This window comes from Colossoma macropomum, unplaced genomic scaffold (genome assembly GCF_904425465.1).
Source record: "Colossoma macropomum unplaced genomic scaffold, Colossoma_macropomum, whole genome shotgun sequence".
Taxonomy (NCBI): Eukaryota; Metazoa; Chordata; class Actinopteri; order Characiformes; family Serrasalmidae; genus Colossoma; species Colossoma macropomum.
In genome coordinates, this window is record NW_023496045.1 from 80,001 (window position 1) to 97,066 (window position 17,066).

Genomic DNA, 17,066 nt, shown 5'->3' on the forward strand with positions numbered 1-17,066 from the left:
TCTCTCTCTCTCTCTCTCTCTCTGCTTGTCAGAGTGGTCATTATCACTAGCCTCTAATATCACCACAGTGTGCAGCCTGATTATGGATAACAATGTGTCAGAAAATGTGTCAGGCTTAACATGTCAAGTTAAACCCAGAGTGAGAAAGTAAAAGTTAACCAGGCTTGGAAAGTTCACTGAAAATAATAAGTGCTGGAAAAGTCATAAAGTATAGAAATTTGGTTTTCCAAGCCTGGAAAAGTCATGGAATTTCCTGAACTTTTCCTGCATGCTGTTCATCCTTTCATGACATTTGAAACACTGACGACTCTAGATTACAAAAACACAGGGAGACAGCAGCCACATTTACATGCAGCCTAATAATCCGTTAATAGTCCGACTAATATTCTATCAGAATAGAATACGTCCATGTAAACACCTCAGTCGGAATAGTCTAGTCTGATTGAGGCCATTCTGAATGCAATTCTTATCCGATTGAACGAGGTGGGTAATCCTGTAAATAATCCGTTAAACAGAAGAATAATATACGTGTAAACGCCTGTATCTGATTACATTCCCTATCGGAAAGTTTAAGTCCGTTCTGATCATGTTCGTCGCGTCATAGTGAGAGTTTATACCGTTCAACATGGCGGAGCAGAAACTGGTCTGCAGAGGAGACGAAGTTTCTGCTCTGATCTTTAAAAGACGGCGGTGGGACGGACGTCCAGCTTATGTGTCTCAGGACACGACGTCTTCCTCTCGGCCTTCTTTAATAAGGACTGGTGAAGGACGTTTTCCTGAGTCTGACGTCATTTTAAAGCAATTAAAAACACAAGCACTGCTCACTGCTGCTCATCTCACTCTGACTGGACTCACGTGATGCTCGCTGTCATGGTAACGTCTGCACTAAGTGGTTCTCCGCACATGCTCATAATTTTGGATCTGATTACTTGTAGTGAGCATGAAAACAGAGATTTTCATCAGATTGTTGAGTAGAATGAGAATGTAAACACCTCAGTCTTAATCTATAATCGAATATGTTCAATCGGATTGGCAAAAATCTTGCATCTAAACACAGACACTGCGTAACGTAAGTCTTACTAACGTAAGACTAACATACCTGCGCATGGACCAACTTTACTAACATTAACTAAGAAGAATCCCGTTTAGCCCATTTAGACACATCCGTCACACCTTTGTGGATGTTTTGATGTTCAAACACGACCAAAATTAGGTAAAACGTCACTGATATTGTGGACGAGGCAGCTGTTCCATTTTAACTGTGTTCTGATTTACAGCTAATGAGGGTAAAGGTCCTTTTTCCTCTCAGAACAGCCAGTTTGTGTATTAAATTAGTGCTGGACATGGCGGAGAACAATTATGATATTTTCATATGCATCACAGTATCAGATGATATTAATGTTTAGCATTAATAATGTTATTTTTACAGTTCTATAGTTAACTGTCAAACTTCCACAACATCAGAAAAATGCACAAAATATCAAACCACTTGGCAAGAGGGACTCAGCTGTCAGTCATATTTAGTACATTCAGTATATGATTAACAAATGATGTACTAAGTATACTATACTAAGTATATACTAAAACTGAAAGGTAATATCATATTACATACCATATCACTCTTGTCAGAACAAAACCTTGTATCTCCAAAAGGTAACTTTACAGGAAAAGGACAATATTATTAACTTTTAATGGAAGTAAATAGAAAAATAATTATTTCCAATTAATTTTGGACCATTTCTGTTGGTCCTTGCATGGCGAAACTTTGACACATCATAAAGGGCAACTGACCTTTTTTAAATTATGTCAAAAACGAAGATACAAGGTTTTGTCCCAACAGCAACGATATGTTATGTCAATATCATGGTATAGATGATATATCGCCCAGCACTACGCTAAATGTTTGGCATGGAAATTTCATTTCCTATAATGGAAAATCCTGGAATGCTCTGATTCTCAGCTCTCTCGCGGCTGACCGCTGACGCCGATTCAACATGCACATCAGCCAACACAGTGCTGATCAGAGCCAACGGTGCGGGACACACCGCACAAACCACAGGCGAGGGTTGGATTGGTGTGTTAGAGCCCCTTATCATCACACACTCACCTCAAACTGTGTGGAGCTGCTCAGTAATCGCTAACAGACTTGATTATGTGGTTTCCGTTATCTATAAACATGGACCGGACGCTCCTGAGGCCTTTATCTGAGTCATGGGGTTCAAACACATCACCAGGCAGATGCTAACTGATTTAAAGTCGAATGAAACAGCCAGATTAATCTCTCCATCGACAGTGCCATTAGTTAATTTGGGAGCTTTCTTAATTTATGCCCTGCTTAAGTAGCTGCTGGCCAGTATCGAACCCTGCCATCATGTGGGCCCGTCCCAAATCACGAAATCACTCAAACTAATTAGACCTGGACTTCATGCCAGAGTGTACAAACGGGCCCTGCATCTGGAGTCACATGAATTTTACCCCTAAAAGTTTTGAAGACCTTTAATTTTGCCAAGCTGCAGTCAAATATATAATATATATACATGAAAATGAACAAAGGCCAAGAATCTGAGGTTGAAATAATAATATCACATTTTCAGCTTTTGGTAAATATTGAAAATGGATCCCACAGACCCCCCAACACCACACAAGGGTTAAAAAATAATCAACAACACATGTTATTTGACCGGGGTGCTGAAACTTTCACACAACTGTATGGACTGGGCAGTAAATAGTACCTTTATAACAATGTTTCCGTACTACATCCAACTCTTTTGTTTAAATTGCGTGGAAAGTAATGATAATGATAACAATAAATAATATAATAAAGCTTATATATATATATAAATTAGGGGTGCGGGAAAAAATCGATTCTTAGATGCATCGCGATGCGGGTGTGAACGATTCTGAATCGATTCACAAATGTCAAAAATCGATTTTCTAAATATTTAATTTATTACGTAATGTTGACGGAACGTAAAAGGCGGAGCTTGGAAGTGGGTAAGTGCAGCGCCCGGACAGTCTGTAGTGGCACATAACAAAAACATTACTGGGTGAGTGAGAAATCCGACCGGCTCCCTCTGCATTAAAGCCAGGTTAGGTCAGGAGTCACAACACAAATGATAAGAAGAGCCATTTTGTCCTTTCACCAAATTCAAACCACCTCGGGAGCCACAACATTTAATGTCCAGTATGTCTCAGTGTGTGATGATGTCCTAGTATAGACTAAACAATATAAACGAGAGCGCAGATTTACTTTGCTCTGCTTTCAGCTTCGCCTACAGCCGCTTTCCTCCCGTCTACGCCAGAAAACCTTTCCTCAGAAGTTGATCAGTTAAATGTCTCTCAACGTTCGACTGTTTTACGAGGCTGAAGTCGCTTCTTGTTCGAATTTACCCGTTCCACCTTAAATTCTGACTGAGGCGCCGAATGTAAATGTAACATGTGCTGCGTGGACATCCACTGACACTGGATCTTATTTCACCATAACTGCGCATTTTATCGCATTTTAAGCAGCTTCTCGTGCTCCAAACAAGAGCAGTGAATGAGAGCCTTCTAGTTCACTGACCACATCACTTCCATTTGATTTATTAATAATAAATATTGGAAATAAATTCATTATGGATCATTACAAATACTTTGCTTTAAACTACTGAGTCACTTAGTCACTTTAAAATGTATATTGTCCCTATATTCTGTATATATTTTGTCTATATTTAATATATTTCAGTTGTTTTTTCTTGTATTTTTATTTTTACTTATTTACTTTCTGTACAGTGATTATCTGAGCCTCACCACAAGCATTTCAATGCATAAATGTCCTGACATGATGTGCAAATGACAAATAAACTTGAAACTTGAACTCGAAACTTGAGCTCACACAGTGAGAAAATATAAATGCTATATAGAAAAAAAAGATGCATTGATAATCGTTTTATAATCGCATCGCAGCCCTCTGAATCGTAATCGAATCGTGAGGTGCCTAGATATATATATAAATATGACTCACCCAGCATGCCTTTCTCCGCATTGGACAGACACATGTCCTTCTCAGCACTGGGCAGCGCAAAGGCTACGACGAAGCACTCCACGCTGTCCGCCATGAGCGCCAACCCCAGCACCACAAACAGGCTCCACTGGAAGCGCCCGTGCCCGCAGTCCTCCATGATGTCTTCATACTGCTCTGCCAGCTCCTCCTGCTCGGACACGGCGTCCACCGCTGTCCGAGCCTTCGCCCTGGCCGCCCGGCGGGCAGCTTTGATCTCGTCCGGATGCGGGATACCCTGGTACTCGCCCTCGTACATCTGATCGTCCTCATCATGACCTTCGGTCACGTCGCTGGCGGCGTCCTCCTCCTGGGGGGGGTAGTCCGTCTGGTAGCCGTAACCGTCCTGACCACCTTCGCCGTATGTTCCGTATCCGTCAGGGTCACCGTGGTGATAGCTGTTCTGGTAGGGGTCAGCCATTATTTCTGATTTGATATGAGATTCAGCAAAACGGGGAACTATATGAGCATAATCTTCAGATCCAGCTCAGACAGGTGTTCTAGATAGATAGATAGATAGATAGATAGACAGATAGATAGATAGAGTTTACAGAACATCAATAAGACATTCAAAAATACCTTTTGGTGAACAGTTTATACAATTTAAATTAACATTTTGCACATAGGTTGTTAGTGGATACAATATAACAAAAAACCTATAATGTTCATATTCAATGTTCATAATTTTATTTTGGGCTCTACTGGAACAGATTTATAGCTTCAATATTTCAAAAAATTATTATTTTACTCATACTGTACATCTCTATTCATCCTCTGTCTGAAACGCTCTGTTAGAGCTCCTGTGTCTTTAAGCCCCGCCTCCCAATAAACCCAGTGTGCTCTGATTGGTCAGCTTGAGCTTTGCAACACTGCAGACTGTTTACATACACAAAAAGCTACATAACACACTAAAGGGAAAAGCCAGACAACCACTTTAATACGGCAAGTGACTTCAAACACATTAATGCCACATTCTTAATAATAAAGGTGATAAAAAGGTTCTTTGGCAGAACTTCAGAGAGACAATCCTGACTGACCCATTGTAGATGTGCCTAGTTTGTGCCCAGTACATAGCGTGCAAAATGTTAGGCTTGTATCATCATTAGCTTTGCATGGCCTTCATTTCTCGTCCTGCAGGCCCCCTGATGGCAGAACAGAAATCAACTTGAATATGTTTTTAATTCACACAATTAAAAAAAAATATTTGTTCCCTGTGACTCTATCACATGAACTCGGGCTCTGTTGTCTCTGTGTGTGAAATGTGACTCTGTGTTGAGCTGCTAGAGAGCAATGTGGGGAGAAGGGGAGGGGTGAGAACCCCCTGCTGTAAAAAACAATTCACACCTCTCAACAAAGAGGGCCATACTGAGATAAAATGGACAACTGTAAGTTGAACACCACACAAGGGTTGAAGAGTCCTGTACAGCTGACAATAAACACAGAGTGTTTAAACACAATATGGTAACACTTTCTATGAATGTCACCTTTGTAAGCATCTATAAACACATTCATATCATGTTATAATGCATTCATAAGACATTATAAACATAGCTATAAATATTTATAAAAATGCATTACATGTTATAGCCATGCTTATTATGCATTATGAATTGTTAACATAATACATTATAAGTACTGATCATAACAAATTATAAGCGCTCATAAGTTGTATTTGTCCGCTCTAAGTAAAGTGAAGCGTACTGTACTAAAGCCTCCTCCAGTGTTCAGAGTGAGGCTTCAAGTTGAAGGATTTACTGAAGGATTTACTGAAACACTAAAACATTCACAGTAAAGCACATTACAGGCTTCAAATGTCAGAGTTTAAACTAGAGCTGCATCAGTGTTTTACCCAATGTGGGAAAGGTAATGTACACCACCGTTAGCTTGGTATTTGTCTTTACTTTACGCTCTCCAAGCTGGGACTGACTTCTTTGGCACTGACATTATAACATGTTATTAACACTATTTATAATTCATTATTTTGACAATTTATAATGTATAATAAACATGGCTATAAAGTGTAATTCAGTGTGATTATTTTTTATAAATATTTATAACCGCGTTTATAATGTCTTATGAATACATTATAACATGTTATAAATGTGTTTATAGATACTTACAAATGCGACATTCATAGAAAGTGTTACCCACAATATAAACACTTCTATAAATGTTGACCTGCTTTCTGACTTATGCTGGCGAAAAATCCCATTTTTGGTTTTGTAAATCACACATTTCCATCATATTTCATCAGTGTTATTGAAGAAAATGCACAGTTTATCTGATGGAGCTCCAAAACAGGTGGAAATTGCATTTTATGGACAAGGATTAAAATGAACACTACAGAAAAAAGGTGCAAAAGTTGATGTGTCCCTCTCGTTAATCTGATAATTTTTCTGGGAATATTGTTTGGTTGTAAGACGCGTAATTACCTAAACAGATACAGACATGCAAGTTTGTCATTTTATGGCAAATCTGGAAAAAAACAAGCCATATTTTTGGCACTGGAGCAAATTGGTCCTTTTATATCTCCACATTGGCCTTTTAGATTTGTTTCCAAATGATATGAATGAGGATCTTAATCTCAATTGTTTTCTATAAAAAGACAGTGTTTTGATTAATGTATTATTAATGTACTATAAATCAAATTAATATATTTAATACATAATGATTTCTGATGTTTTTAATGTATTTGATTTTAGTTTTTGCAACTGTAAATCCTCTTGCTGGTGTACTGTCACTTTAAGAAGGCCCTAGCAGAGCCTACACAGGTGAGGGCGATTTGTCCAAGTCTTTAAAAGCAAGTAGGTTGAGAGAGCTTCTTCATGAGCACTGATGAGAGCAAGAAGCTGAAACGTTTGTTTGGTTTGTGTCTGTTTTGTTTTGTAATCTATTTAATGGAATAAAAATGTATATTTAATCCAGATTTTTTCGCTTTGCACCTGTAGCAATCTACTTTTTATGGAGCGCAACAAAACGTTTGTTCAGATCTCCACATTGAAGCAAATCAGATCTTTCGAACTTTGCTATTCATTGATGATGTCACTGCGCCCTTTTGGAAAGTAGGCATTTGTTTTATAGTAATAATTTATGATTTATGAGCTGTTAGAAATGAAAACAATCACATTACGCCTGACAAAGGCTGACAGTCACATCTCATTTGTCAAAGGTAAGCATAAAATACTTTATACCACTGGACTGAGCACATTTTAATCAACAAATGTACCAAATGTGAAGTTGGTATCTCGAGCCAAACTGAATATATCAAAGCATCAAACATGCCTCGTTTTACAAAAGACGTAAATGTAAAATACAAAACTGGGTTTTTAGCTTGATTTGTGTTTTTGGTAGTTAGACATACATCATTTCTGAAAAGCGACGTTCAAAAATCAAGCAAATCTGAGATGGTCAGTCTGGAGATCTTTGGGAGACACAATTTACAGAATTTACACGACACTTACAAGAGCTTCTGGCTCCGGCGTTCCTCAGTTTACAGGGACGGAGAGAAAGTCAGTTAAGTCTTCAAGAGTCTGGCAGGTTTTTGGTGGCATCTGGTGACTGAACATTACCTCAAACTGCTCAGGTCCTCCCAGGAACACATGCTGAACCTGTTAGCAAAGAACAGATGCACCAAATCAGTACGAGCAGCTCAAAGAGACTCAGTGAAAAGACATCTGGAATGATGACTGTATGTGAGGGTTCAATGTGTGAAAATATCCCTCTTAGATCAGCACTGCTGATTAGCGCCCCCCGTCTTCACTTAGACTAACGTGATTTATGGCGCGTTAAAATTTATCATTGCTGAAATTCAGTGAGCCGACAGAGATCGACTGGCCTCGGATGGACTTTAGCTTTTCCTCATTCGCTTCTCAGGAGAGACACCCTGCACGACTGCGCCAACAACACCAGAACGAGCTTTTTAGGAAGTCACGTTCACATCGGTTTACTCTCAGCTTCAGAACATGTTGGTGTCTCCCCGACCCGGTCCGTTTGGCTCAGCTTGAGCTCGAATCAGATGTTAACAAGATGCTAATGTTAAAACACAGAAATGCTCTAATATTAGAATATAAAAACATGCTAACATTAAAACACAGAAATATACATTAAGTATATATAAATATAACATTAAGACAGAAAAACATGCTAAAGTTCAAACACAGTAATACACTAACATGAACAGGAACATGCTAAAACATGCTAATGTTAAAAACCAAACATGCTAGCACATTAACCCATATGGGAAAAAATCCAAATGTATTTATCCAATACATTTTTGCATTAAATTTATTTTAAAATGTGTTTATTTGTATATGTATTTTTAACGAAGCTTACAGATGTGAACTAAAAAGGGAAAGTTCATCAACAAACTTCAAGTTGGCTTGAAAAAGCCAGCTTAATACTTTAAAACATTTAAATGGTCGAAGACTGCTGATGAAATTAAATGCTTCCTTAATCCCACTTCTACCTTAAATCCACAGACACTGTAAATTCTCTGGCACTTTAAATTTACTGATACCTTAAATTCTTTGCCATCTTTAATTTAGCAAAATCCATTACCAAGTTAAATCCAGTGCCACGCTAAATCTCCTGCTACCTTAAATGCACTGCCACCGTAAATTCACTTCTACCTTAAATTAGTGCTACCTTAAATGCAGCTCCACCTTAAATTCAGTGCTACATTAAATGTAGGGCTGCCTTAAATACATTATTTGCACTGATATTGCTGTGCATTTGGCTTTATTCTAATATTTCTCCACCAATCTGCAGTGGTTCAAAAATCAGATATGGCATATCATTATCTCCAGTTTCCCAAAGACTACAGTCAAAGTCATGTGTGGTTGGAGAGGGGGCGTATAGCACCCTGCAATCCTGTACAGTTTGAAGGCAGTTACTCTGATTTTCATTGAGTTACAACGCTCTAAATTTCTCCATCCCTCTGGACCTCTGTTGTGGGAGAGCATCTCAGCAAGGCCGCCTAGTGTGCGCCCAAGTCAGATACAATTTTGCCAGATCCGTATATCCGGTTCCCTGAAAGCTAGCAATGCGATCCAGGGCTCGTTGGCAAGGACACGTCACGCTCCACTGACCTTTTATTCAGGATGATCATCAGTGTTTATTCACCGCCGACTCGACTTTCATTACAGAACTGTCAACTTTGGAAAACCGGCAGCATGCAAACCCCTAAATGTCACACATTAAATTGACTAAGCCCTCCATTCTGTTAGCGTAGCAGGAAGCTAACTGCTAAATGACAGCTGCCTATATGTCAGCATTAGCTAAATTATAGCAAGCAAACTAAGGCTGAATTCACACAGTGAAACTTTCATGCAAATTTATTTGCTTAAAACCTTTATGAGACTAAACTGCACTTGTGTTGCATAATGTAAAGCATCCTGCCACTCACTTAAAACTCGCAACAGTTGCAAGCATCTCACCTTTGTGAAACAAGTTTAATGAAACAGCCAATCAAAACAGCAACGTTGAATGACAATTTTTGCTGGGCAACTAAAATAAAATAGAAGCTGTTTTCTCAGCCAATAAGAAAAAAGATATCTCCTGACTGACGTCACACAAGGTTGCTAGTTTTTCAGTCAACAAACATAAACACTTAAAAGAGAAAGATTTTAAAACATTTCTGAGTAATTAAATGGTTAAGATGTAAACATTCAGAGTGGTTTGGTGTGAAACGCTCTGTTCTAGAGAAACTAACCGAGTCAGAATTGTTCACAGTGGTGGTGATAGGAACCAGACGTCCACCTCTAAAAGCTCCCTCACAGAAAGTTCCTACATGAAATGGTTATGAATTCACTGCCTGATGACTGAGACACTGTTTTATGATAGTTTAGAGAACTTAAACTCCATTCATGGTGGAGGGATACATGCAGGGCGCTGTGAGGCAAAATAGTCCCCAAAGAAAACTTATTATTTCAGATTTTCCACTATTTTCCATCATCGACATTCCATATAAACTCAGAAGACTCGTGTAGGTTCACTGGTGGTTCTGGATAGTTAATAAAATGTCTATATTTGTGTTGTAGTCATGGCGACCCCTGGTTCCTATCACCACCACTGTAAAGACATCTGAACCATTTTACACCAAACCGCTCTGAATCACTCTAATTACATCTCACACACTGAATTATGGAATTTTGAAAATTCGTGGAATTCCACTTTAACACAACAAATAAAAACTCAAATATATAATAACGAACCTAAATAGATAAAAGACTAAGATATAGAAAAAAGTACAGCAGTGACAACTGAAAACATTCTCTGGATTCACTGAATCTTTCGATGATATTGTAGCATCTTGGTGAAAAAGAGCCAGAGGGAAACATTGTGCATGCAGGCAAATGCTCTTTTACTGAACAGACAGCAAGAGAGAACCGCCGCTCAGTGCTACTCAAGCGGTCAGGATAGCAGGCTGTATACTTTCTCTTTGTGGTGGGCACTAACTGCCCCACAGCCCGGCACAAACAACACTGCTACACATGTAACGTCCACAACAATATCCGGTCAAATGTATCTCTTATATTGGGAGCGCAGCACCTCCCGTGAGCCTCTTTGCACGGCCAGTTTGCATGACTATGCCTCCTGCACTCCCACGGCAGTGCGGCCAGCGACAGCCTCCACAATATCATGCACCATATAGGGTGAAATCCCTGAAATCATTGCAGTCACTCTCTGAGGAACCCTGGATTAAACCTTTAACTATTTAAAAACCATTTAAAACAATGTTGGACTATTTGCTACTGGATTTTGTTTTGGCAGAGAGGCGAGACTCCACCCATCCTCACTCATACAGGACTCGGCCTTTCCTGGGGGCTTTTTTTATGTCCAAGCATGACTGCATCACCTGTTTAAGAACATTTCACAGTGGTTCTCATCTTAAATTGACTCCTTTTTCAGAACACGTTGCAGACATCAGTTTCAAAATGAGCAACTCGCTGCTGTGTGAACAAAACCTTGTATCTCCATTTTTGTCGTTTTTCAGTTTTTGACATGGTTGGAAAATGCCTGTTGTACTTTACACTGTATGTAAATTTCATGCCAAATGAACGAAAAGAAACAGCCCAGAATGACCTAGAAAAACGTCTGGTTCCCTTGACTTACATTAAAAGTAAAATCTGTTTTTCTTTCTCTTGTAAAGTTACCATATGGAAATACGAGGTTTTGTTCCGACAGCAGTGATATATTTACAAAGAACACACTGCAAAAAATGGCATCTTGTCAAGTGAAATGATATTAAATCTAGTTGATATATCTAATATTTCCCATTTTGAGATGGTTGTGCATTTATTATAAGATTATCTTGTTTATTTATAGAGATTTATTACCTGATTTAAGTAATTTTATTCAGTAAAATGATCTCACCATTCTGGCAGATAATTTAGCTAGTTTCAAGCTCATTTCTTACAACAAGGAAAATTATCTGCCAGTATAGTGAGATAAATTTACTAAATAAAATTACTTAAAACGAGTGAAAACTGTCTAGAAATAAGAGAAACGATCTTAAATTGAGCTTAACAATTTCAACATGAGAAATATTAGATTTATTAACTATACTTAACATAATTTTACTTGACAAGACAACATTTTTTGCAGTGCAATTAAGTTGATAAGATAAAACATTACGTATCTTATCTCGATATTGTTTATGTTTACATGCAGGTCAATGTAGATTCATACATCACTGCTTTCTGTTTTCATTTGAATTTTACCTTCTTTACCAACTTTTGGGGATTTGGCTTTGTACAGACGGTTGGTCTGGTTCTCGAATCCATTCTAATCTTGAAGTGAACTTCTTTAAGCCAGTTGGTTTGATTTGAAAAACCTTCTAGAACGCACTGCATCAGTTGGGGCACAGGCTGGTTTAGTAAAGTCTTTAGTAGAACCATGAACACTCAAAGAACCAGTTGCATGATTTATTGATTCTTTTCTTGGTAAAATGGTTCTTCAGACTGATGGAGAACGTTTTGCAGATGGTTGTATATGGAACCTTTTTGAAAAGGGTTCTCCATAGCACCAAAAAAGTGCTCTTCTGTGTTCTCAAGCTTGACAACAACAGCAGAACCCTTTTTGGTGCTACATAGGACCATTTCACCATGCAAAGGATCATGTGAGCATGCAAATGGTTCTTTGAGTGTACATGGTTCTATACAGAACCAATGAAGAACCATGTACATTTTAAGTGTGTTTAGTGAAATATTAGGGGATGAACATTCTAGTGCACTAGGCTGATTTTCCAGTGGGACACTAGAAAAGGGATGAATCCCTAGTTCGTTTTCTACATACAGAACAGGGGTTGATTTGGGACACAGCCTTCAAATCTAAAATTATATTTACTAAATCCAGACTGGGTTTTTTTTAGCCAAGTGATCCGTCTGTAAATGGTGAAGCGAGTCTTGCTCCATGTTGCTCTGGACTCCTGCTGTTATATCTTGGCTGTAAGTGGACACTGGAGTGACATGGGCGATGCACACTTCCGAGTGGTGAGGGGAAGCGGATGAGCCCGTTTTGAAATCAGTAATGAAACAGCGTGTGCAGATGTGCCCCACTGCCTGCCAGTCTGACCCCAAATCACCATTAATCTGTAATTTTACGCTCCAGCATCATTGTTATATTTATTAATCCCCTCCCGACGGAGGGCGGAGGCTCGCAGAGGACTGAAATGAGATTAAAGCTCTCAGCGCAGGAGTTAATAGCATGTGACCGGCCTCGGAGAACCAGCGTGGGTGATTTAATTTCCTTTAGTGAGAACGTGATCACAGCAGAGACGGCGGCCCAGTCCTATTTCTTGTTTTTACCCCTACCCCTTATTTTCGAGTGTCACCCTAACCCCTTTGGAACTGAGTTACAGGTTAGTGGTTGAAATCTTCCTCTGAAATGGGACCCTCAAATAAAAAGAGCATCACTTCATTAACAGCTACATTAGCTGCTCTGTAGGCGACCCTGCCAGTCTGCAGTGACAGCAGAGGAGGGTAAAGTTCAGCTCCTCACTGCTGGGCTTTAGTTACATTTAGGGATCATATGACTTCAAAGAGGGGGGCAATTATTTATTATCACCCACCCCTAATTCTTCAGTGATATGAAGCTGAAGTCAGATATTCACCAGATTCTTGTTCGAATTTTCCCGTTCCACCTTAAATGGTGCAGCAGTTACATTCTGGCACTTCAGGCATCAGAACTGCTGGACTATTTAAGGTGGAACAGGAAATTTATCCAGCTAGATACTGAGACATCAACATATTATTAGTAATTTTTTATGCTTATTATGAAGAAACGGACCATAATACACTAAAACGGTATTAAACTAAGATAAAACAATGATTATCATATTTTTTAACAGAGAAAATTCTCACATTTGTGGGTTTCTTTGGTCTCTTGTTCTCCGTCTTGCCGGTTTTCTTTTTTTCTCATATCTCTCTGTTTGGAGTCTCTGAAAAACCTCCGTTTGGAGGGTCATGTAGCCCCAACACTTCACCCTCCCCCTCTATCTCAACAAGAATCGGGAAGGCAGGGCTGAGTGGTAGGGACGAAGGGTGAAATGGGACGGGGCCGGCGTCTCCTCACGGCCATACACTGTAAATATAGTGTAGCAACTTTCATTGCAGACCAACAGGAAGTCATTTTTTACTTTTAGCTTTCTTTCTCTTTTCTCTCTCTGTCTTTTTCTATTTCGCTTTCTCTCACTATCTATCTTTTCTCTCTCTTTCTCAGTCTGTTTCTCTTTCTTTTGCTCTCTCTCTCTCACCGTTTATCTCTTTCTTTCCGTCTCTCTCTCTCTCTCCCTCTTTCTCTTTCTGTCTCTCTCTTGCTGTCTTTTTCTTAGTTTTGTTTCTCTTTCTCTTTTCTCTCTTCTTATCTCTTTCTGTTTGTTTCTTTCTCACTTTCTCTCTCTTTCTTCTGTCTATCTCTCTTTCACTGTTTTTACTTTTTCTTTCTCTTTCTCTCTCTCTTTCTCTGCCTGTATATAGGCTATCTCTAGCTGTCTTTTTCTTACTTTTGTCTCTTTCTGTTTTTTTCTCTTTCTTAGTCTGTTTCTCTTTCTTTTGCTCTCTCTCACTATCTATCTCTTTCTTTCCCTCTGTTTCTCTCTCACTCTCTCTTTCCTCACTGTTTTTCTCTTTTTCCTCTCTCACTCTATTTCCCTCGCTCTCAGTCTCGCTTCCTTTTCTCTCTCTCTCTCTCTCTCTCTCTCTCTCTCTCTCTCTCTCTCTCTTTCTCTTCCTGTATCTTTCTCTCACTTTTCTCTCATTCTTTCTGTCTGTCTCTTTTTCTGGCTCTCACTCTCTTTTTAACTTTCTTGCTTTCTCTGGCTCACTTTCTTTTCTCACTCTCTTTCTCTCTTTTTCTCTTTTGTTTTGCTCTTTCTTTTCTCTCTCTCTTTCTCTGCCTCTCAGTCTCTTTCTCTCTTTCTCTTGCTCCAGTTCTAGCTATCTATCACTCTCTCTCTCTCTTCTGACTATTTCTTTCTCTTTTTCTTTTGCTCTCTCACCCTCTCCCTCTCTCTCTCCCCCCATCTTTCTTCCCTCATTCTCTCTGACATTTAATTAGTGCTCTGTTTTCATTCACACAGCGTCTTTTCTCCTTTTCGATTCTGTCTCAGACTCTCCTGCAGAAACAGCTCCATTAGTGATTCAGCTCGTCGCTCCAGCAGCTCTGAGGCCGAGCGCTGAAGCTGAGAGCAGAGAAAACAGAGCAGAGACGCTCTGAACACACGCCGCAGCGCCGACGCCAACCAGCGAAGAGTTCAATCAGCAAACACAGCAGCTCTGCATGACACAAGAGAGGAACATGTGTAGCTCTACACTGACTGGGCTTCCACTCGAACAGTCAGATGATGTGAGCATTTACGAAATTTCAGCAGAAGAAAAAGCAAATTAAGTCGTCTTTCCATTCCTTTAGTTCCACCTCTAATCAAACACACCTGATCCAATTATTGAAGGCCTTCAGGGGCATCTGAACATTAGATCCAGGTGTGTTGGATCTGATCTCTCCAGGGTGGCAGATCTCCAGGACCAGGATTGAGCACCCCTGCTTTAGGCTACCATGATGCACTTAAACGAGCAAGATGAAGAGACTAAACTCGGCTTCTGCTTTAAATAGAATCATCTTTACAGCCATTTGCTGTCTTTTTAGGACTGTTTGCAGCTCAGAGATGCCGGGCAGGGCGAGCAGCGGCCACCTAATGAGGGCTGAAATCTCTGTGCTTCTCTGATGACGTCCTCCTCACATCTGAGACCGCAAACGCACCAGACAGTTCTGGAGCACATTGTACAGAGCCATTTTTCAAGAAATCTCTAGATAAGGCATTTCAGAATGTCAGCAGCATCCTTGGAAAAGCTATGAGCCACGATCGGACCATCTAGGAATCATGAAATCATGACTTACAGATTTATACGTCATTGTTTATTCGAAAAACGCTTTTCCCATCACCTTTGTTCACATTTAGTGATATTCTAACGTTTCCACCTCGTCCCAACATAAAGCTCTTTAGACAACATTTGAGTATTTTTGAGAATTTCTGCCTTTTTCCATTGAGTTTTTTTTCTTTGCACATTTTCAACTTTCGCAAAAAACTGGTGGATGGAAAATTCGCTACCATTATGTACTGAGTGAGACTGAAGAGTAGAAAAATAACAAAAATAATGACACTTATTTGTTCTGTGTACAGATGCAATGTATTCAGCTCTTACTCTCCATATGAACTCAATAAAGCTACATTATGTCAAATTTGTAATTAAAATGTAAAGCAGTATCATCACTGTGAGAGAAGAATATATACAGGCTAAAATATGATGAACATGCGCGGCTCTGAGTCGCCCTCTAAAGCCTGAAATAGTCATTTAAAAGTCAGAGGCAGGAGTTTTTCACACCACGTCGTACGTCTTTACATATTAACGTCACACACAGACTCAAAAAGAAGGTCCGGCTCGATGTTTCGGCCTCATATGATCTCAAAATCATCATCATACTGATGAAGATGTGATGACAGTAGTAGATAATTCACTCACATCCTCAGAAGACGCTCCTTCACCAAGTTTAGACTGAGTTGTCTCTAAAATTCTCTTTTAATCATTAGATTTATCTGCTCAGGGCAGAAGCACAACCCACACTACAAAACGTTATACATGCACTGACATTGCAGTTACACATTTCCACCAGAGAGGTCACACATTTCCACCAAATCCCCAAAAAACTTACACAGTGCAGCTTTAATACATATTATTAATTTTGAAATGTTCACTGCTAGTATCGAAAACCCAGTTGTACCCAAGTGGTTGTGCTTTATTAACCCTCTGGGGTTCGTTCACAAACTCTCTGTATGATGATCCAGCTCAGAAATCCAGTTCAGACACTTCCTGAATCTGTAGAGTCGCCCTTTCCATTCCATCTTATCACGAGATCATACGAGACTCACATCCGGAGTTATGAGCCTATGAAGAGGGGCTGAGATACACGTCATCTGCCTCTCACCGTGTGGAACTGGTGGATTCTTTTGTCTGTCTACATTCTGTGTGAAACTGACCAATGGACACTCAGGAAATCACTAAGGACTGACCATCATGCCGGAAACCCTTCATTCTTCATTCAGCCCCCTAGTGGCCATTCCACAGGCAAGAACGGAAATCAATTAGGATGTTTTTAATTATTGTCATCAAATCAAATGTTTGTTTCCCTGTAACTCAGTTATCAGATGAACTGGAACTCTGTTGTCTCCCTGTGTGTGAAATGTTGAGCTGCGAGCAAGCAATGAGGGGTGAAGTGAGACCCCCTGCTCTTTTTTCATGTCAAACAATCCTGTACAGCTTGACTGTGATGAGTGAGGAGTGAGGAAGCTCTTTGTTATGCAGTGCTGCTATAATGACAGTAAAACTGAGCTCTATTCCCTCAGCTTAGTCCTGTAGTCACTTCAGTTCTGCAGTTTCTGCCTGGAAAAGAGCTCAGATCTAAACAGCTGCCTAATCAACATGCAAACTCATTGCAAACCAACAAAAAAAACATGCTCATTTATTAAGAGCGT

At 39.6% G+C, this 17,066-nt stretch overlaps 1 protein-coding gene across 1 annotated transcript in view; it reads right to left on the reverse strand.

Annotated features, from left to right (window-relative positions):
- sv2bb (synaptic vesicle glycoprotein 2Bb) overlaps nt 1-17,066 on the reverse strand; it is a 77,315-nt gene that overhangs the window by 21,331 nt on the left and 38,918 nt on the right. Inside the window, exons 2-3 of the mRNA XM_036564923.1 lie at nt 7,501-7,647; nt 4,004-4,539 (exon numbers count right to left, since the gene is read on the reverse strand). Coding sequence (XP_036420816.1) covers nt 4,004-4,460 — 457 coding nt within the window. The 5' untranslated portion in view covers nt 4,461-4,539; nt 7,501-7,647. The remainder of the gene's footprint in view (nt 1-4,003; nt 4,540-7,500; nt 7,648-17,066) is intronic.